The 22,149-nt window shown below is 37.0% G+C and overlaps 1 protein-coding gene across 5 annotated transcripts in view; it reads right to left on the minus strand.

Annotated features, from left to right (window-relative positions):
• Positions 1–22,149, minus strand: part of Galnt7 (polypeptide N-acetylgalactosaminyltransferase 7) — a 127,344-nt gene that overhangs the window by 1,823 nt on the left and 103,372 nt on the right. For 4 of the 5 annotated variants that reach the window (XM_074054978.1, XM_020186905.2, XM_074054977.1 and 1 more), the window contains exons 4-11: positions 19,080–19,210; positions 18,791–18,870; positions 16,511–16,693; positions 13,028–13,145; positions 11,392–11,514; positions 8,250–8,468; positions 4,536–4,634; positions 3,689–3,817 (exon numbers count right to left, since the gene is read on the minus strand). In XM_074054978.1, the coding sequence (XP_073911079.1) occupies positions 3,689–3,817; positions 4,536–4,634; positions 8,250–8,468; positions 11,392–11,514; positions 13,028–13,145; positions 16,511–16,693; positions 18,791–18,870; positions 19,080–19,210 (1,082 nt within the window). Of the gene's footprint in view, positions 1–3,688; positions 3,818–4,535; positions 4,635–8,249; positions 8,469–11,391; positions 11,515–13,027; positions 13,146–16,197; positions 16,381–16,510; positions 16,694–18,790; positions 18,871–19,079; positions 19,211–22,149 lie in introns of all 5 variants that reach the window. The other variant, XM_020186904.2, reaches the window with a different exon arrangement.

The raw sequence follows: 22,149 nt of genomic DNA on the forward strand, positions 1-22,149 counted from the left end.
CAGCTTTTTTTTTTTTTTGATAGGGTCTTCCTAACTTTTTTTTGAGGGGCTGGCCTCAAACTGCAATCCTCCTATCTCTTCCTCCCATATTTGTGATATTTTTGATATTGTACAACAAAATGTGTCCACATTTGGAAGATCCACATAACACAGAACAACCATATTTTTTAAATGAGCAAAGCATGATGCTACAACAGCTCTTATGGATAAAAGGTCCAATCAACAAGTGTAAAAGAAGCTGGGTGCCAGTGGCTGATGCCTGTAATCTTAGCTACTCGGGAGGCAGAGAACAGGTGGATTGTGGTTTGAGGCCAGCCTGGGCAAAAAGCAAGACCCCATCTCAAAACTACTCAACACATACATACATACATACATACATACATACATACATACATACACACACACACACACACACACACACACACACACACACACACAAAAGGCTGGCAGAGTGGTTCAAGTGGTAAGAGTGCCTCCCTACAAGTGTGAGGCCCTGAGTTCAAACCCCATACCACCAAAAAAAAGTGTAAAAGAGACTGATCAATTTTAATGCTTAAAATATGACAAAATGTTCACCACAGATACTTTAAATGAAGCTACCATTTTGAGTTATAGTGTAAGGTCAAAGCAGAACAGTCAAAATTTTCTAAAAAGGCTATTAAATTACTCCTCTCTTTTCTAACCACATGTTTGTATGAGGCTGGATTTTCCTCATCTATATCAACTCAAGCAATAAATTGCATCAGAATGAATGCAAATAGTGTGAATCCAGTTGTCTTCTATAAACCAGACATTAAAGGGACTTCTAAAACTATAGAATAATGCTATTCTCCTATTTTTATGGGAAAAGTTATTTTTCATTAAAAATGTTACTTATATTAACATGCAATAAGGTGATTACTGTTACTTCTACATGGCTTAAAACATAAACACTTGCCAGACTCTGGTGACTCATGTCCGTAATACTAGCTACTCAAGAAGCAGAGATCAGGAGGATGGTGGTTTGAAGCCAGCCTGCGCAAACAGTCAGTGAAACCCTATCTTTTTTTTTTTTTTAATTTCTCTTATTCATATGTGCATACAATGTTTGGGTCATTTCTCCTCCCTTCCCCTGCCCTTTCCCTCCACCCGCTCCCTCCCCCTCCCTACCCCCTCGCTACCAGGCAGAAACTATTTTGCCCTTATTTCTAATTTTGTTGTAGAGAGAGTATAAGCAATAATAGGAAAGACCAAGGGTTTTTGCTAGTTGAGATAAGGATAGCAATACAGGGAGTTTACTCGCATTACTTTCCTGTACATGTGTGTTACATTCTAAATTAATTCTTCTTGAACTAGCCTTTTCTCTAGTTCCTGGTCCCCTTCTCCTATCGGCCTCTGTCACTTTAAAGTTTCTGCATTAGTTCCTTTGCCTCGAGGACATCAAATGCTATCTTGTTTGTTTGGTTTTTTTTTTGGGGGGGAAACCCTATCTTGAAAAACCCTTCATAAAAAACTGCTGGTGAAATGGTACAAGGAGTAAACCCTGAGTTCAAACTCCAGGACCACAAAAACTAAATACTTTACAAATTTCTCTGATTTAATTTGCAATTCCAGAAATATTATTAGTGATAACCTCCATAAGCAAAAGCTCTTTGAGGGAGTTTTGATAACTTTTTGTTGTTTTTTGAAACAGGGTCTTACTATGTAGCCCATGCTAGAGACTTGGTAGGTAGTCTGGCCTGGCCTTGAACTCACATCCTCTTGCCTAAGCCTCCCAAGTGCTGGGATTACAGAAGTGTACTACCATACTCAGTGAGTTTTAATCATTTTTAAGAGTGTAAAGAGAATCTAGAGATCAGAAAGTTTGTGAACTGCTGCTTGAGCTGATTTTCTTGCTTCATCAGTTCATACTTCACAATGTTTTTAGAATTATTTTGCAAGAAGTACCCATTGTTTCCTATTACCACTTTTCTCAAATGCCAGTCACTCCCTAAAACTTAGAAAATGAAGTTTAAGATTCATTCCTATAAAGTATAGTTTAGGCATAATGAAAAGCCTTTTTTCTTTTTTTTTTTTTTTTGGTGGCAACAGGGGTTGAACTCCAAGTTCAACTGCAAGACAGGAGGTCTACCACTTGAGCCACTCCACCAGCTCTTTTTGTGTTAGTTATTTTTGAGAAAGCATCTCGCTTTATTCCCTGGGCTGGACTGGACCGAGATCCTTTTATTCCCTGCATAGCTGGGAGTGAATGGTGTGCGCCATCATGTACAGCTATTAGTTGAGATGAGGTCTGTGAACTTTTTGCACAGGCTGGCCTCAAACTGCAATCCTCTGGATCTATGCCTCCAGAGTAGCTAGGATTACAGGTATCACTGTACCAGGCTCCATGAAAAGCCTTTTTATACCTCAGACCTGGTACAATCATACTTCCTCTACAAAACTTATCAGAAATAACTACTTCTATTAATCACTCATTTGCTTTTTAATGGCATTTTATGTTTATTTCTGCATTTTTCTTCTCTACCAGTATAGTACAGCGTTCTTTAGCTATTTTTTCAAACTCCCATACAGTCCATGGCATCATCAGGCCCCAGTAAATACTTAGTAACAAATATATATTCAGTGTGGTGTCTTTAAAATCTCTAAAACATGTACATTCTTTGTACCTATTACATTTTTTGTGGGGAGGTGCTGGGGATTGAATTCGTTGTCATATTGTAGCATTAAGCATTCCTCCAGCCCCTTCCATTACTTCTTGATGGTAGTTTCTGGTCAGCTGGACTTCTTTCATTCTCTTACTACTATTCTCACTGACTGCTACCATTTACTGCTATTATTCATTTTTCCTTATGAAAATAAATGTCGATTCTTCAGGGTTTGTTAATCTCCAAACTTCTTATACACGTATCAGCCATTGTCCACGTTTACCACCTGATAATTATCCACGAAAGACAGTAACAAGGAATGTTAAGCTGGGCCATGATATCATTACTGCATAGTAAACAAGTGCGTAGGGGACAGATGGGGTATGGTAATATTAGGAAGATAAAGTTGAGGGCTGCCAGGCTCCTTCTGTTTGAGAAGCTTTCACAATGTTTTATATAAATTGATTTATTTTGGTCAAATCTAGACTTTGAAAATTATACATAAATCCATTACTATGTTTGAGTTTAAACTTGTCACTGAGCTTTAAATATGCACAGTTAAATCTGACCTTTTAAAGCAAGATACTGCCTATGTTAATAGTTAGCAACATGATAAGGAAGTGGTGAAGGCCTAGGGTTCCAAGCTTTATTTGTTTGTCTCTGTCTCCACCTGCAGGGCAACATGAAATATTAACCACATTTTTCAATGGTATAAATGTATTGTTCTTTAATGAAGGACTCATTTTGATCCTAGCACAATGGTGACAATTGCCTCACAGAACACTGATTTTTTTGAGTTTCTGAAATTAGTAATGGTTCTTCACAGACATCACCATGACCTCATTACATGATAATATTACACAAGAGAACAAAATCAGCGCCTCTTTATAAAGCAATGATTCACCCGATGCTCAGGAAAACCTGTACGGATGACTAGGTGAGAGCAAAATGCAAGTTAATTTGCATGCAAGTTTTAAGACTTATTCATCTAAATTCCACATGCTAAGTGCTACTAAAACCGAAAAACCATTTAATATTGTTTCAGGAGTTAAAACACAGAATACCTTGAAGTATTGCCATTCCTTAAATTCATTTAGATTACAGTGTGTAATCATAACTTTTGATCCATCAGCCCCTTTTGTCAAACACTGGTCATATTGCATGAGCTGATTTGCTTCATTGATTCGGAAAAGCTATTAAGAAAAAAAAATAACAGGTGACTTCCCTGCCGATACACATTTTACAAAAGAAAGAAATTTAACTTCTATAATTAAACCAAATGATTTGTTATTCTGTAATTTTTCTGTGTGTTTATAGTCCCCAGGCAGGAATGTATTTTGTTTTGAAGTTAGTGAATACCCTTATTAACATTTAAATAATTATTTTCTTTAGCCTCTAATATACAGAATGGGTAATTAATACATATTTATTATGTACCAACAATGTGAAAAAGTGAAAAACTGGAAATGGATCTCATAGTGTTTTCCAATCTATATTAGGCACAAGAAAAATACCCACACAAAGAAGAAAATGTATTAGTAAAATATACACAACTGGCAGAAATACCTCAGTTTATTGGGAAAAATATGTATTACTAAATGATATTTACAAAAACTTATTAAAGAGTTAACCTTACGTAATAGTGACAAATACATATTCCTATAAGAAAATATTTTAATCTCTTATATATAGACATCAACTCTAGATTCTGGTTGCTTATGTGAAAACCAATACTACTATTATTCCCTGTTTATTTAAGTAAATGTTTTAGCACTGTGAGTTCTTTACAGAATGTTTTACTTTATCAAAACAAAATTAACAAATTAAAAACCAAACAAAACCCTGCCTGAAGCCAATAAGCCTGGCTCCTCTCAGCACTGACCAATTTGAACAGGAAAAAAGGTGACTTACCTGATTCCCTCCCATCCTGTGGCAGGGTCCTAGTTCAACAAAGCCTCCATTTGTTTTTCCCATGCTATCAATGCAGTACACAGTTTCAAAGCCTCTGATCTAAAAGTGTAAGTAAAAAGCTTAATTCTTCAAAAGTTCTAGCATCAGAGTAAAAGAGTCATGTTCAGTACTGCCAGGTCATAAGAGTGTATAGCACTAGGCTATTACTGCATTGTCAGTCTCCACTTTTGAGCACACTTCATCTTCAAAGTCATATTCTTTTGTCCTTTTTTTTGGTGTTATTGGGGTTTGAATTCAGGGCTTTGTACTTGCTAGGAAAGCACTCTACCACTTGAGTTATAGCCCCAGTCCTCGAAGTCATACAGTCTTGAAGCCAACGTTGTATGGAGTTCATTCCAACTAAAGGCATTAGCTAATATACTGCCATAAAATACCACAGAATTAAAAACAGAAAGATATGCAAGTAAATGCAATTTTAGAATCATGATAATTCATGTGAATGAGAAGCAAATAGAGGGAAGTTACTTAGCCACAGTGGTAACAGACACTAGCCCTCAATATCTAGAACAGAATCAGGTTTGTATGTATTTCTCCCAAATGGCTAGGTAGCATTTTTCAGTAGCTGCCTCCAGTGCTCTCAGGGGCGAAGGTCATGGCACATGGCCAGGCAGAGAGGCTTTTCTCTAACTATGGATAACATAGGTGAAAAGCAAACACAGGTTTCCATTTTGGAATAGAATTTTGAATCAAAATAACTATTTTTAGAAATATTGTATGTATATTCATCTCTATTATAAATCACTATAGCATTTGGATAAAATGTTTATTCATTCAGCAAATACTGACTCTGCATTATGATGATAAGAGCTTTTGAAGACACCAAGATGAGCAAGTCATGGTCCTTAGGACCTTCAGTCTGTAGGAGGACAGAGTAAAGGTGTTGATTAGGTGGGCAGAGAGTATGCCTGGAGAAGCTCTGAAGACTTCCCAGGAGACATCTTTTAAACAGACAGGAGTTTACCCTGGAATGTGTAAGGAATGCTGAGGAATGAAGTGTGGGAGGCTGGTGCCAGAATGGAAACAGGTTAAACCGAAGATGTATTCAGAAGTGAGAGTAAACAGAGGACAGAAAATTTTATTCCTTTACTTACGCATGTGTATATCCACATTTACTTTATCAAATACTAAGTGAGTACCCATGTGTGTCAGCCATGTTGTAGGCTATGATACATGAAAGAAATATGGTGAACTCATATTTCTGGGAAGCAAAGATAGCAAAAATATAATAGATAAGGAATCTATTATGTCAAAGAGTGAAAAAGTGCCATGGCAAAAAGAAAAAAGAAGAGCAAATTAAGAGGGAAAGGGGATAGGGATCTGAGGAGGGTGTTGCAAGGTACTTTTGCAGAGAAAGTGATGGGAACACTTGAAGGAGGTGCAGGAGTTGGCCATGCTTGCAGGTATCTGAAGAGAAGCATTCTGGGCCAAGGGAAATGTGAAGGCAGGGGCATGCCTAGGGTAATTCTGAGAATAAGCAAGGACAGTAGCTGGAGTGGAGTTGGGAGAGTAGGGGCAGGAGAGGTCAGAAAGAATCAGGACCAGATAATGTAGAGCTGGGAGGCCAGCAGAAAGTACTTCACCTTCACCTGAGCAAACAGACTGTCACTGCAGGTTTTCTAACAAAGGGGTAATATGACTTGACTTGCATTTCAAAAAAAGTCACTGTCACAGCCTCTTATGTTTACATGAGGCTATAGGAGGGCCAGAGTTATCTTGGTGAGAGATGATGGTAGCTTAGACCAGGTAAGGAAGGGTCAGACTCTGGAACTGAATGTGAAGGTTGAGAGACAGAAGAGTCAAAGAAGACTTTGAGCAGTGCACAAAGATGGGTTGGGGAGAGAAGACAGGGAGTACAATTTTAGGATGCATAAAGTTTGAAATGTCATTAGATATATCAGTAAGCAGCTGGAAGTATTTGTCTGGGCCCTGGGAGAAAGATTTGGGTTGAAGATGGAAATCTGAGAGTCATTTACACAAAGATGGTTTTAAAGTCACGAGACCACATATCAAGAGAATTCATTCCTCTCCAATAGGAGGTGTTATGGGAGTTTCCAAGATAACCAAAATCTGGTCTGGACTCCCACAAGCTTATATTGTAGCTGAGAGTGAAACACAATTTGCTATAAAAGGACAGATGAAATGAGTACTGAAAGTTACTGAAACAAGAAGTACAAAGAGAATAGTTTAAGGGTCCTTTCTAAGTTTCTCCTTTTATTCCTAAACTCTAAATGGTGGAGTTTCTTAAGGATGGATCCTGATGTCTCTTCTCTGTCTAGATTTTCTAATTAGATGACCTCTTATGAAAAACCTACATGCTTATAGTTCCCTAATGCACATCTCCAGAGTGGCATTTTTTCTGGTCTTCAGTACTGTGTAGTTTATGATCTATAATCAAAAGAAGTTGAGAGTTGTACTTGGGTCTCTAATAGGCACTTTATTTGTGCAGACCATCAACAGACTACTTGCTGTTTCTCAACAGCTCTCCATTTACCCTCTACTGTATTCTCCATGTCAGCCCTCACCTAATCAGCTACTCAAAGAAAAAAAAAAAAATCAAACCTAGATGTCAGTCAGGTTTATCCCTTATCCTTTACGTACCAATCCACCAGTGACCTACCTCCAGATGAATTTGTTTGGTAAATTTGTCTGCTTTTCTCCATCTTCACTGTTCCCACCTTCATCCAAGCCACCACCATTTTTCACTAGAACTGTTCTCCTCTGTTCCTATTTGGCACCCTTATTTCTACTCTAAATCCTCATGTCAGGGTGATGAAAAATGAAATACACATTATATTATTTTCTGTTTAAAATCCTCCCATAGGGCTGAGGGTGTAGCTCAAGTGGCAGAGCACCTGCCCAGCAAGTGTGAGCTACTGAGTTCAAAACCCTAGTGCTGTCAAGTAAGAATAAAAACCCTCTCACAGCTTCTCATGACTCTTAGGATAAAGAGCTTCTTCCTCACACGCCTGCCACTCTGCCTCATTTAATCTCTTTTTTGCTTATCAAACCTGCAAAGCATTTCCTGAAACCGAGCTTTTGATCTCATCATTTTCCTTGGTTCAAACACTCTTTCCTGGCTCTCTGACTGACTTTTTATCATTCACGATTTCAAATGAAATGTCACCTCCTCAGAGAAGCCTCCCCTCTTTGTTTTTGAGCCACTCCACCAGCCCTTTTTTGTGATGGGTTTTTCAAGGTAGGGTCTCATGAACTATTTCCCCAGGCTGGCTTTGAACTGGGATCCTCCTGATCTCTGCCTCCTGAGTAGCTAGGACTACAGGAGTGAGCCACTAGCACATAGCAATTTTCAGTATTCATGATTTCCAGGTTGACAGCAGGAGGATAAGTTGGAATTAGTCAAGAAAAGGAGTCAGAGTGAGGAAAGGAAGTGCTGGGAGTGTAAGAAAGAGAGCAGACAGTGTTCACGGCTGGACAGCCACAGGTAAATAGACCAAGATGGGGACAGCATGGTGGTTCAGTGGTCAGGGCAGGTGCAGTGGTTTAGTGGAAGAACAGTGGATGTTTTTGCCCAAACTTTCCTTCAAGAATTCTTTCACTCACACATTTCTATCTCTCTCACTCTCTCTCTGCCTTTTCACCAATACAGACTCCAACACAACTCGTTTTGAGATAAGAATATTGGCAGATACTTACTTCTCCCCAGTCGACATTTTTGGGGGGCAGCGGGTAGTGCGCAGTGATATCGTAAGCTATTTCTTCCATGAACCACTTGAAGCTTTTGCAGTTGTGATCTTCTCGAAATTTTTTCAGTTCAGATATATCGCCATACGGTAATGCCTTTGATTCAGGACGGCTAGCATAGAAGTAGTCTTTATATTCATCCCACCAAACCTCAACAACTCTAACATAATTCTGAAAAGGAAAATTAATATCACTCTGAGAAACAGAAATAACTCTAATAGCATAAACAGCCTATCTTAGACACAGAAAATATGACCAACATGTGACAAACTCATTTCTACAGGCCCTGGTATTTAATTAACAACAAATACAAGTGGGCTAATGACCCTACTATGTCATGAGCCAATTATAAAAATGTCATATATGTATGTTCAATCAAAAAGTGATATACACAGAATATAGAAGATCATAATTCTAAGATAATATATTCTATCCTGCTAATGGAGGAAGAAACTGATCAGAGAAGGCTTGTGAGAGTGTGCCTGGATAGTGATGTTGCTTCTCCCAGAACAACTTCTTTCTACTACTCTGTGCAGGAAAAAGTTTCACTTTAGAAACCATCATGAAAAACAATAGCTCTGCTTAACAAAACAGATTTTTTTTTGGCAGTAGTGGGGTTTGAACTTAATGTCTGGGACTTGCCAGACAAGTGCTTTACCACTTGAGCCAGATGGCCAGCCCTTCCTTACTTTAGTCATTTTTTGGATAGGAGCTTGTGTTTTTGCCTGGCACCAGCCTTGGACTGCAATCCTCCTATCTGCCCCCTCCTGCATATCTGGGATTACAGATGTGTGCCACCATTTTTGCAGGTGATTTTATTTTTTTCCACTTATAATAGAACCATTTTGCTATAACCCCCAAATTAACTGGATATTTTCTCCAGCTGGTTCACTTTAAGGAAAAGAAACAACAGAGCAATCAAATAAATTGGCACTGTGATAACTCACAAAATGTTACTTCTAAGGTTTTATAGAATGAATGCCTAATTGCACAAATATGTGATTGAATTAGCATCTACTCAATCCAGCCCCTGGATCTTCTACATCGTGTATCAGCATATTTTCCCCACAATGGATCAGATGGTGAGCATCTCTGGCTTTGTGGGCCATACAGTTTCTGCAGCAACTCAACTCTGCTTTGGTAGTGAGAAAGCAGCCATAGATAATATGCAAACAAACGAGGGAGGCTTTGCTCCAGTATAACTTCATTTACTAAAAAGGGCTGAATTTGGTTTGTGGGCCATAGTTTCTGACCTTTGTTTCACATCCAGAGTAGGAGAGTTTACTGTTCAGATTAAATTTTTTTCTAGGCTACAAGATAACTATTAAAGCATGAGCAAGTTCTCAGACCAAGCAAACCAATGAATAAACAAACACCATTAGGAATAAAGTTAACCAAGGTAAAAGATCTGCACACTGAGAACATTACATAATTGATGAAAGTAATAAAAAATGATACAAATAAATGAAAATATACCCATTGTTCATGAATGGGAAGAACTAATATTGTTAGTACTGACAGTAGGAAGGTTCCTCAAGAATATTAATTCTTGGATAGCATCTATATTACACAAAATGGTCTATAGGTTCAGTGTAATCCCTAGCAAAATACCAATGAATTTTTCACAGAAATAGAAAAGTCAATCCAAAAATTTGTATGATGCCACAAAAGAGCCCAAATAGTTAATGTAATGTTGAGGAAAGAGAACAAACAAAAGGGCATTACATTACCCAATTTTAAAATCTACTACAAAGTTCTAGCAATCACACAATATGGTACTGGCAATAAAAAGAGACACAGAGACCAAAGGAACAGAAGAGTAAGCCCAGAAATAAATGAATGCACGTACAACCCATTTTCAAGAAAGATACCAAGAACACAGAATGGGAAAAGGATAATTTCTTTAATAAATGGGGCCAGGAAAACTGGCTTATCCACATGCAAAAGAATGAAAACAGACCTTCTTCTCACACTGTATTAAAAAAAAAAATCAACTCAAAAAGGATTAAAGTCTTAAGCATAAGATCTGAAGTCATAAAACTCCCAGAAGAAAACATAAGAAAAGTTCCATGACAATGGTCTATGAAGACTTTTTTTAGGTATGACCCCCCCCCAAACACAGACAATAAAAGGAAAAATAGACAAATGAGATTATAGCAAACTAAAAAGCTTTTGCATCACAAAGAAGACAATTAAAAGAAGACACACACACACTGTGGAATGGGAGAATATAGCTATAAATCATACATCCAATAAGGAGTTAGTATCCAATATATATAAGAAACTCCAAGTAACTCGATAGTAAGGGAACAAATAACCTGATTTTAAAAGAAATATGTAAAGGACATGAACAGACATTTCTCAAAAGAAGACATACAGGTATATGAAAAAAATATTCTACATCACTAATAATCATCAGGGAAATGCACATGAAAACCAAAATGAGATATCACCTCAAATCTGTTTGAATAGTTATGATTGGAAAGACAAAAGAGAACAAGTGTTGGTAAGGATGCAGAGAAACTGGAGCCTCTGTGGATTGTTGGTGGGAATGTAAATTAGCACAGCCATTATGGAGTATGGTGGATCCTCAAGAAATTAAAAAGAGAACTACCACACGATGTAGCACCCCACTACTGGCTATATTCCTTAAGTGTATAAGGAATACACTCCCATATTCATTGCTGCATTACTCATGACAGCTAATCTATAGAAATCAACCTGTGTCCATCAACTGATGAGCTGATAAAACTGTGATGTAGGCCAGGCGTGAATGGTTTGTGCTAAGGGAGTGGATGAGTCATTCCACAATGTATACACATATCAAAATATTGTGTTGTACACCATAAGTACATGCAATTTTTACTTGACAATTAAAAATATTAAAAAAAAGAATGAGAGTAAAATGAATAATCTTAAAGGAAAATAAGATATTTCATAAATAAGTAAAAGTGAGAGCCAATATGATCCCTTAAGAGAGTTACTCCATTGAAACAGCTGATATTTATTAAGTGACAATTACAGCGAGTGGTACATAAATGTTAGTTCTCTGTCCTTCTCTAATAGCAAAAAAAATCAAAAAACAAAAACTCACCTTCAGCGTTGGAGAAGACCCAACATAAAGGGGTGGAGGATTTCCTTGCCAACCCTCCAGGCGGTAGATGTGTCCAACACGAGAACAAGGGACAAACAATAATTTGCCACCACACTGCCATATCTGTTAAGGAAAAACACATGCTGTGGAAGTTGTTTCAGATATAAATGGATTGTAACTGAAAATATGTCTTATAAATGCAAATCTTCAATCTAATAGACATATAATGCCACACAGAATTCGTAAGCTAAACAAATCCTAAAATAATTATTTTTAAATAATTTAGAATATTAGATGCATTTGTGGATATAGTTATTTAGATTTCATTTAGGTTAAATTTTTAAATTATTTTTAAAAACTCACATAATAAGGGAGGCAATGGAACAGAATAATAAGCTGCAAATAAGGGGCCTCTTCCTGTATAAAAATAACCCCTAGTAGCCCTTTCTCAATATAACCTTGCAAAGCAGTGCCAATTCTTCACTCCTAACATCATTTGTCATTTCCAATGCTAATATATTTCCTTCCTGGGTCATTATTAAAATGACCTCCTAACTGGCTTCTTCACCTTCAGCTTTTCTGAACTTAACTCTATTCTTATTTATAGCAAGAGATTATTATTATTGAAGGACAGCTTGGGGTCATGCGGTTCCCTAGCTTAGTATCTTTAATGGTTCTCTACTCCTTATCAAATTAGGTAAAGATCTCTTAGCTAAGTATTAAAGATTCTTCAATGTGGTCCTGATGCACCTGTTCACATTATCTTCTTAGATGTTTTTGTTATTCATGCTGCCTGACTCTACTTGTTTCACACTTTTGTACCTTCCCCCATTCTACTTGTTTAGTAGTCCCCCCTGACCTCCCTTTATCTATGCCTACTGATATCATACACCTTTATAGTTCTTCAAATTCTACCTCCCAGCATATTGCTATTTCTTAATCACACCAACTGGATGACATTCTGACTTATTATATTATGAACTTAAGTATAATTCTAATCTTCTCTTATCAACTATAAGTTCCTCATAGGCAAGGACTGGGTTACATCACTAAGTATATGACATTTAAGACAAGAGGGAATAAATACCTATTTAACTCAAGTTGTTACAATGCTTTCTGTTTCTTTCTCTTTGAAAATGGGGATAGGAGTGGGATGGGGCAGTTGGATCATGGAAGACTTTATTGCTCAAGGACCACTTCAGCAACAGAGAGGTGGTCTAGGAAGACAGCTCTAGTGTCAGTCACTGTGGGGACCTACTTCTGTCTGGCATTGCAATGTCCTACAGTGATATAGGATGACTATGTCAGTGGCTGGTCAACTGTGGCCCTAACATATGCAGATTCTCCAAGGCTACCATAATAGGAAGCTTCAGCACACTGAAAGCCAGGAGTATGGGAAGGAGAACTTCTGTTTCTGATGTTTGTTGGCCACAGTTTGAACTAAGCCCTGAAAACACTAAAGTTTAGAGTTTGTATTTTGCTTTTTCCCCCCCCAAAGATACATATTTTAAGCCATTCCTTAAAATGCATGGAGAAATGCATGCTATAAATTTTTTTCAAAAGAAACTAGCCTTACCTAAAAGTCACAAAAGGCATAACTACTTGAAAAACTGCATTTGTTTAAATGACATGTTACCTTATATGAGATCTCAAAGTTTTCACCACCCCAGATCTGAAGACCTGGATCGTAGAGACCCAGTTCAAAGAAGAACTCTCGTTCAATGGCAAATAGTCCACCAGCCATAGCTGGAGACCTAAGAAAAAGAAACACTGCAATAACTGTTCAAGAAAACCCCTTCTCCCACCCCTTCCCCCAAAAGCCCTGTACCAACACACAGCAGGCCTTTTGGTATACAGCCTAAATATGCATAGAAAAGACATAACTGATGGCCAAACATTAAGAAACTATAACTCCTTCCAAAACAATGTGTTCATAATCCCTTTGCCAATTTACTAAGTTTTCTGAAACCAAATTATAGTTTATTATAAATTAGAATATTGTGTCATTTTCACCACTAGAGGGCGTCTTGGTTCCTTTGTTGATTTAAATATTAAGACTTTTCCTTCACATAAAATATTTGATATATTTTAAAAATCTTTGTAAATGTCACAATGTACACTTACCCAGCACAACAATGAAAAATAAAAATAAATGAATTCTATATAGATTCAAAAAAATTCTCTTTCACTCCTAAAATACTGGAGCCATATAGTGTGGTCTGCTAACTTCTCCTGCAAGGATTTATGAATAATTCTAGGATGAGCAACACCATATACCGTGGAAGTAGTCTGTCACTTTTAAATTTTATAGCTCAGGGGCTTGCCAAATAAGGATGTAAATCACTTTAAATTGGCCACAGTTCCCTCAGAGTTTGCAAATGCAGGAATGACGCAGGACATTGCTGTTTACCCAGGAAGTAGGAATGCAAAAGGTTGACCAGTGGGCCTTCTTGAATGGAGCTTAAGTGGGGTACTTTTTAAGGGCAAAAGAAAAAAAGATTTGGTAGTTTTTTAGGGATAAGTTACTCCCACTATTGGTAAAATAGTGGAATAATTTTATTGTGCTCTGTGTGCCCCTCCAGTACTGTAAACAATCCTTTTTTTAAATTATTTTTTGGTGTACTGGAGTTTGAACTCAGGGCTTCGTGCTTAGCAAAATAGATGCTCTTTTGCTTGAGCCACACCTCCAGTCCATTTTGCTCTGGTTATTTTGGAGATGGGGGTTTCATGAACTATTTGCTCTGGCTGGCCTTAAGTAGATAGGATTACAGATGTGAGCTACCCCAGCACTTGGCTAACAATTTTCTAATGCATCATGATTTTTAAGTTTTAGGGAACTTACTATTGTTAGAGTAACATTTCATTATTCACACCCAATATTCAATCTATCACTGAGTCATATTGATTCTATCTTGAATCAGTCTCCTTTATAACTTCACTGCTACCCCCTAGACCAAGCCAACACTGCTTGGACTTGGTCTCTCCAACTTGTGTCCTTTATTCTGTCCCCATCCAAATCTAATCACACCATGGTCAGATAAGAGACATTACTATGGGGCCTATAAGAAGCCAGTCTCTCCCCACTGTCTAGGCTCAATGGCTCCTTTTCCCATAAGTTCTTCACAGCTCTGCTCTTGCCTAGAATATGTCAAGCTCCTGTCTCAGGGCCTTCACTAAATGTTCTTCCTCCATTTTCCTCATCCTCAGGTCTCAGCCTCAGTGACACTTGTCAGAGAGGCCTTTCCTGCTCCTCCAGACTGAATTACAGTCTCCTTTCCATAAACTCCATGTATTTGTAATTTTTCTTCATACTACCTATCTTAGTTTGCTATTCCAGAGGTTTTATGTTTGGGTAGTTACTCCTCCATGAGGGTCCTCCCCCCTCCCCCCAAAAAATAGTAGCTGACTTACAGTAAGTACTCAATAAATATTTGTTAAGTAGATAATGAGTTAAATAATATTTTCAATACTAAAGGAAAATCACTTCAAGAATAAGTCATTTCTCTTATGTTCTTCTTAAAATATGACGCCCAATGCACTAAACAGCAATAGTATATTTTTGGTTATACTTTCACATCCCATTTATTTAACTGTCACTTAAAATTATTTTATTATAGCTGTGCCTTTTTGATCTTTATATACATAGCCATTCATCTTAGTATATATTTGAAAATATATCTTAACATACAAACTAATAAGTTAATTCCCCTAAAATTTCCTAGCTGACTTAAAAAATTATCTTTACTAGTGGTGCATGGAATTATCAAAAACTATAAATGTAGTCAGAACCTTTTATTCTTTTCTCCTAGAATTATGTGTTAAGTTAAGCAGGTAAAGCAGCCTGTTCTTGAACTATTTTGAATGTTCAATAAAGCTTAAAGTTTCATAATTTCTTTATGTTTGCCATTCAGTATCTTGATATCATGACATTCCCAAATCACAACAGCATTTCCATGACATTGAAGCACCTTCCTAAAACACAGTTTTAACATTGTCAGCAGTGTCACAGGAAGAAAGAGGTCAAAAGCAGAGTCACTGAATCAGAACACAAACACTTTATGGAAAAGGCTACTCTAATGTTTGAGCAAGCATTTCATTTGGGGCCACTTTTTTGAAAGACAGTAAAATATTCCAATTAAAAGATCAAAAGAAGAGAGTAGAAGCAATTGTTTTATTTGAGGAACCATGAGTTGGGTCAAAAGCTGATTTGGGGATGGAGTTTTCTTTTAGTCAGACATTCTTCTGAGAATAAGACAATAAAGGATTCTCTATCACATTTTCTACAGCTGAGTATATTTATTCATCAGACTTAACTGACACAAAATTAGTATTTAAGCATTAGCATCTGAGACAAAAGGGAAAAAACCAAAAATCTCTTGCTAGTGTCTTTCATTGTTACAACCCAAGACACCAAAATGGAAATTGTCTTGTATTATAAGCAATTTGTATGTTTTGAATTTATAGGGTGACATTACCATCAAAGAATAAAATCTGTTATTTAGTCTACTAGGATGGGAAAGATTTTTCTTTTCTTTTTTTTTTTTTATTATACTTGGAACTAATAATGCTTTTTGCATTATTTTTTCCTAGTGTAAGCGTGAAATTGTCAACAGTGGAATTTGCATTTAGGATAAAAGCAATTACAAAGGAGCAAACGTGAACTTGAAGCTCTGAAACAGTTTAAGAAGCTCTTTCAGAATCTACGACAGCATCTACAGTATTAACAAGTTTTTAGCTTGGCAAGAAGTTAATAGGTTAGCAACAACTGGAGAAAAAGGAAAAATAGGTAAGTGATTTAGTGATTACCGATACGGCTCAGTTTTTGTCTTTCTCAGTCTCTTCTCTTGAGAAGTCAGAGGCACCCGTTTCCAGAGCATACTCCAATCCCATGCTCCTCGGGCATACCCATCTTCATCACCACCCCCTTGGGGTACAATTTCATATGTGTTGCCATTTATGACATCTATAAGCGGCACAGTGCAAATGGTTCTGTATTGTATTGATGATGGCAGCAAATGGAAACATGTGTATGGACCCACGTATTTACAGGAGTTCATGAGGAAGGAAAAAAGAGTACTTAGGTAAACATTCAACATGAAAATAAAGTAATAATCTTTACCGATAAGGCTCAGTTTTATGTTTTCTTTTGGCCTTTTCCTTGTGGCTTAGAGGAATACGTTTCCATAGTAAACTCCAGTCCCAGGCCCCTCTGGCAAAACCATCTTCATCCCCACCTTGCTGTGGTTCAATGGAATAATCATTCCCATCTATGTAATCTATTAGAGGCACAGTACATGTAGTTCTGAAACATTTACAGAAAATGAAAAAGCATTTAAGAACCCACAACTGACTAGTTTAGCATGCCTCCTAACTACATTGTCTCTTCTTGTAGTTGGTTTGTTTATGCATTAGGGAACTTGAATATCTAATGGGGAAAGAGAGTAAATCAGTGTCCCACAAAGGCCAAGGAGCCTGTTGAAAGAAGGGCAGGATAGAGAAGACTTTTCCCTTGGCTTATAAACAACCATCAGGGACAAAAAGCCATGCCCATGAGCTTAACAGTGTCTTCTCCTTTTCACTTTGGTCTTGCTAGCAACTTCTTCTTGGTAATTTTTGCATTATTCATAAGATTTTTCTGACTATCACTTTCCTTCCCTATTCCCCATTAAAAAACTGTATGTGTATGTGAGCATGCATGTGTCTGGGGGTGGGAGGGGCGTATGCGCTGACAGCTCTTGCCACATTCTTAGCAGTTCTCTCAAGTCTTTGCTGCTATCTCTTGCTTTGGAAGTAGTCATTTTGCAAATATGTTTCTGTGCTTTTACTTAATCTCCTTCCTTCCTTTCATTGCAAAAAAAAAAAAGGAAATGCACTATATTGTTGCATTTAAAAAAAAGTCCCTCAAAATCTGTTGAAAACTTAAGAAATGTTCAGAGAATTTGGAGCAAAAAAGAAAAAAAAAATCTCTTGCATATGGGCTTTATAAAAATGCTAGGACTGTATAACCAGTTAGGTGTACAAATTGGCATTACAAAGATAATCTATATTTGATACACTGCAAGAACCTTTGTAAATACTCCAATGTAACCCCACCCAGCACAACAATAATAAAATAAACAAAAAAATTAAGATAATCTAGAACCTTGCTTGTTTCAATGTTCATCTCATTAGAAAGGATTTAAGATGCGTTTTCTAAAATGAAGATCTCAGCTTTTCATAACTAGGCTACACTGCTTAGATGCTTAGAAACCAAGGGAAAGAGAAAAGTTTATGGGGCTTAGAGCCTTCCTGTGGAGAAAGTAGATGGGAGCTTCACTGGAACGTGAACTCATGCGGGTGGGATAGGTAGGGTTGCCACAGCAGCCTTTGGGAAGTCACTTCCTTACTGGAAGAAGGACGGCCAGCAGTTTCCTTTTCACATTTCTAAACAAACAGTGCAATGTGAAGTGACCCTCGGACCTCAGTTTGACAATTTATTAGTTATCAGATTTGAAGCAAATTACTTAATTTTTCTAAGCCTCAGTATCCTCTTCTGAGAGGTAGAGCTAATCATTTCTACCTTGCAGGGCTGCTGTGAGGATTAAGCCAGATAGCATGTGCAATTATGATGGGCCTTCCCATTCCATCTTCTAATGATAATATCTCACATTCTTTCTTTACCTCATGCCACAGGGATGTATTCCATTCCCCCAGATTCTAAAAGAGTCAGAATTCTGGACAGAATGGAACAAAGGCTTTTAGAACCAGGAGAGTGATACTCCCTTCTGGTATTTCAGACATTTCCGTAGAATAGTTGTCTGTTTCAAAGTTTTGTAGGAATCCAATGACTTGACAAAAGTAACAGCTGGTTCTTACTATCTAATGTAGAAAACTCAGTTTCATAGTTATGCAGCTGGAAAAAGGAGTATTTTAACACATTGCAAATTACAGTCTGTTAAAATACTCCAAGTTGAAAATGATTATTTTTTAAAAGTTAATTTGCTATATGTGAGAACTGAAACTCAGTAATTTTTTTCATTTTGTACATCAAAAAAAGTAATAATTTACAAGAGCATAAAAAAACAGTAAGTATAATTTTAAAGTATGTGTCTTCAAGTCTTTAAGAGCTTTTACTCCAGCTTAGAGGGAGCAAATTAATATTACTGTTAGAGAAAGCCCTTGGACTTAGACGAAGTCTCAATAACAGAATCACAAAATGATTCTCCAGGGTGACACCTATGCTTCTTACAAATGCCAGACTGTCTAGCTCCACCCAAGGACACAACTAGCTCACGGATCACACTTAAAATGTAACACTTCACTAAATGGAACTGGACTCAAATGAGACTATTAATTTTCCTTCTAGGACAAGGTATACTTTTCAACTAGGAAAGAAAAAAAAAAAGCAAGGTAATGTTACCTGTCCTTAGATATGGGAGCTACAAGTGGTGCATACCAGTTAACTGCCACCTCACAGTGGGCATCAAGGTATATCAAAACCTTAAAAAAAAGAGGCAGGGTGAAAGAATACTCACACATGGCACATCGTATATCACACACAATTTAAAATTCTGACATACAAGTTTATCTGTTCAAGCCAGCATTCTCATTTCATTTTTTTAAAACGACAAAGGATAGCTAAAAGTATATATGATCTTTCAGCTACCAAATCAAAAATGTTGACATTGTACAGAGCAAATGCTTCCTACCTGTCCAAGTTTAGCTTTCTGAGCACCAATACTTCGTGCTTGAATTAAGCCTTCTCTTCTCTCATTTCGAAATACCTTCACTAGGCCATTCCACAGTTTAATGTAGTCATCCAGTTGTTCTTTTAAGTGTTCTATGCATCAAAAAAAAATCCAATCAACATTATAAATTAGACCTTTGTATGTAAACTTTTTTCCCCTAAGGAAATAAGGTTAAGAAACAAATGTGTTGAGCAGTCAATAATTTTACATAGGCCATATCAAATGTTTTAATCTACAGACATGAGGCTCAGGAGTAGCTCAGTGGTAGAACGTATATTTAGCATTTGTGAGGATCTAGGTTCAATTCCCAGCCAAAAAATAAAATGATGAAAAGTATTACTTATGTTAAATTTTAAGCTTAATATTTCTATACAGAGGACTGGTTAACATGAGAATTATCAAACATCCTATAAACATCAAGTAAATGGTATTATGCCAATTGACAGTTGAAGCTTTAAGACAGGTTTAAACTTTCTTAAGTTTATATGTTAATGTCATATCTAAAAGCTTTCAGGCACATATTTGTTTGCAGTTGTCAGAAGCAATGGTTCAGGATTTCTGAAGATACACTGTCTACTAATAACACTGTGTAACTTCACTGGAATCTGTACAGGTTGTTTACTATTTTGTTTTTGGGGCATCTTTCTCCAGTCACAACTGGTATTAAAGTTGTATCCTTGCTGGGATACAAAACTTGCCACCAAGTTGGCAAAGGACAATCAAAGATCCCAGTTTCTTAGCATCATAAGTGTGTGTGTAATTATATTAGATTACAATTATCCTAATTATATACATATATATGTTTGTAATTTAGTAGGTGAAATTTCATGTTATAAAAACCAGACACATTTGGTAAAGTTTCCATCTTGGCTTCCCATTGTAAGAGAACAGCTTTTGTTTATCAGTATGAGCCCATGAAACTGGCTCACCACAACCAGAACAAGCTTCTGGATTCTTTAAAAATGCTTCTTGAGGACACAAAAATTGCCTTAAAACTGCTTTAAAAAATTGGCCCATTAGCACAAAAATCACACACACAAAAAAATGTTGTGTTGGAGATGGCTGGTGGCACATCAGACCATCCACTCAATATTTTAGGAAGCTTATTATTAGCAAGACACCTACACACATGGGTATTTAGAATTGAAAAATTTTTTCCTTCTATTTTGGCACCCAGTTTTAATGAGTATTATAAATAAAATTCTCATGCTTAGTTATATTTCCCTCCCCCCCAAAAAAAAATCTGGGTAATTTTCAAGGTTTTTTGTTTGCTTGTTTTTTAAGAATAGTCCTAAGGATTTTTTTTTTAAGCCTTTCTGAATTCCCTAAGGTGTTTTTTTGGGGATCATCCTAAATACATTTTTATGGGCAGAAATGAGTTGGTGGCCTGCTCTTCAAATTCAGATTTCAAGTTGAGATGGCCCAAAAAAGGAAACAGTGAGTCCAATGACATCTGGCTTCTTTGGTCTCACACAGAGGTAGACTGGATCAGGGATCAAGATATTCACTGCCACTCCCAGGGGTAATTTTGCCATCCCCTAACCCACTGATGTCAGGCAGGGCATGTGGCTGGCTGTGGCCAACAAGAGGTAGGAGGAAATGCCATGGTCACCTGTGGTCGGAAGCATTGCAAAGCCACTTGTATTTCACTATGTGTATTCTTTTCCTCACCACATAGGCAGTGAAGAGCTGAGGCTGCTCTGCAAATACAGGTTCTGTAGAGAGGAAAATGGAGCACAGAGACAGGGCTGACCTGCAGGAACTGTTATATGACCAACAGAGAAAACCTTTCACTGTTGTAAGCCACTAAAGAGGTCAGCGTGGTGCCTTACCTGAGCACCATGTGGCCTCAGTTGGCTCATGTGCATGGGAAGAGCATCTTTACTTACAGGCTCCAAATCTTGGTTAGAGAGGACATTGTAATTTCTAAAAACCTAAATGTTATTAGCTCCTCTGTGAGGTTTTATATTAGCATTTTGTCTCTAAAAGAAAAATTATAACTTCAAATTTTCAAGCCAGATTAACCAAATACTATATAATTTTCCTGAAGTTAGGAACAACAGATTTTTCAGTTGTTTTGAAACTGGGAAAACTAATTAAAGATCTCTGTACTTGTGTTCAAGGGGAACCCGCAGGTCTCTGCACACTCTGAGGTGAGCAGACCCTGCATGATTGCCTTTAAAATGTAGACTAAGAGACTGATTAGTAGAAATTTGTAACAACAGCAGCACTGGTCACAAGATCAAAATAAAATGGACAAAATCTTATGCCTAAGATTCCGTTCTCCTTTTCTTGGACCAAGAAGTTATTTTAGGATGGTAAAAACTTTTTAGTGTGTCTTTGGTTTGTTTCAGAATATGCTAAAATTTACTTAGTAATACAGGAGTTCTTAAAATCAGTACAAAGACAGGAGATTTTTCAAAGTTGCTTTGTAGACCTAGACTTTTTTCTAAGACTAAAATATTATTGGTAGTATCAACATATTAAAAAATTTCAAATATCTGTCTTGGAACAAGAATAATATTTTTGATGAAGACATTCCTGTCATAGAAAATTATACCCAAGATAAGATGTTTAAGCTAAATGTATTCAATACAACTAAAAATTTTAAAGTTACACATTCTCTAGTGCAATGAAAATGATTAGCTGGAAAAAAGTGATCAGCCGTATAAAGATGGGGGAAAAGGAAGTAAGTCGTATTTCTATTTTACTAATAGAAACATGTGCATACAGATCAAGACTCTAGTCATGTGCTTGCAGAATCAGCAAGCTCATCCAGACTCAAAGAATTCTAATTAAGTTTGGAGGAAGGAAGCTTTTCTAGAGCTATTTTAAAAGGTGTTTTCAATCTACCACTATTCTATCTTTAATTCTTTTTTTTTTTTTTTGTGGTACTGAGGTTTGAACTCAGGGCCTCAAGCTTGCTAGGCAGGTGTTCTACCCTTGAGCCATGCCATCAGCTCTTTTTCCTCAGGTTATTTTATTTTATTTTATTTGGTGGTGTAGGGGTTTGAACTCAGGACTTCATGCT

This window comes from Castor canadensis, chromosome 14 (assembly GCF_047511655.1).
Source record: "Castor canadensis chromosome 14, mCasCan1.hap1v2, whole genome shotgun sequence".
In the NCBI taxonomy this organism is placed as follows: Eukaryota; Metazoa; Chordata; class Mammalia; order Rodentia; family Castoridae; genus Castor; species Castor canadensis.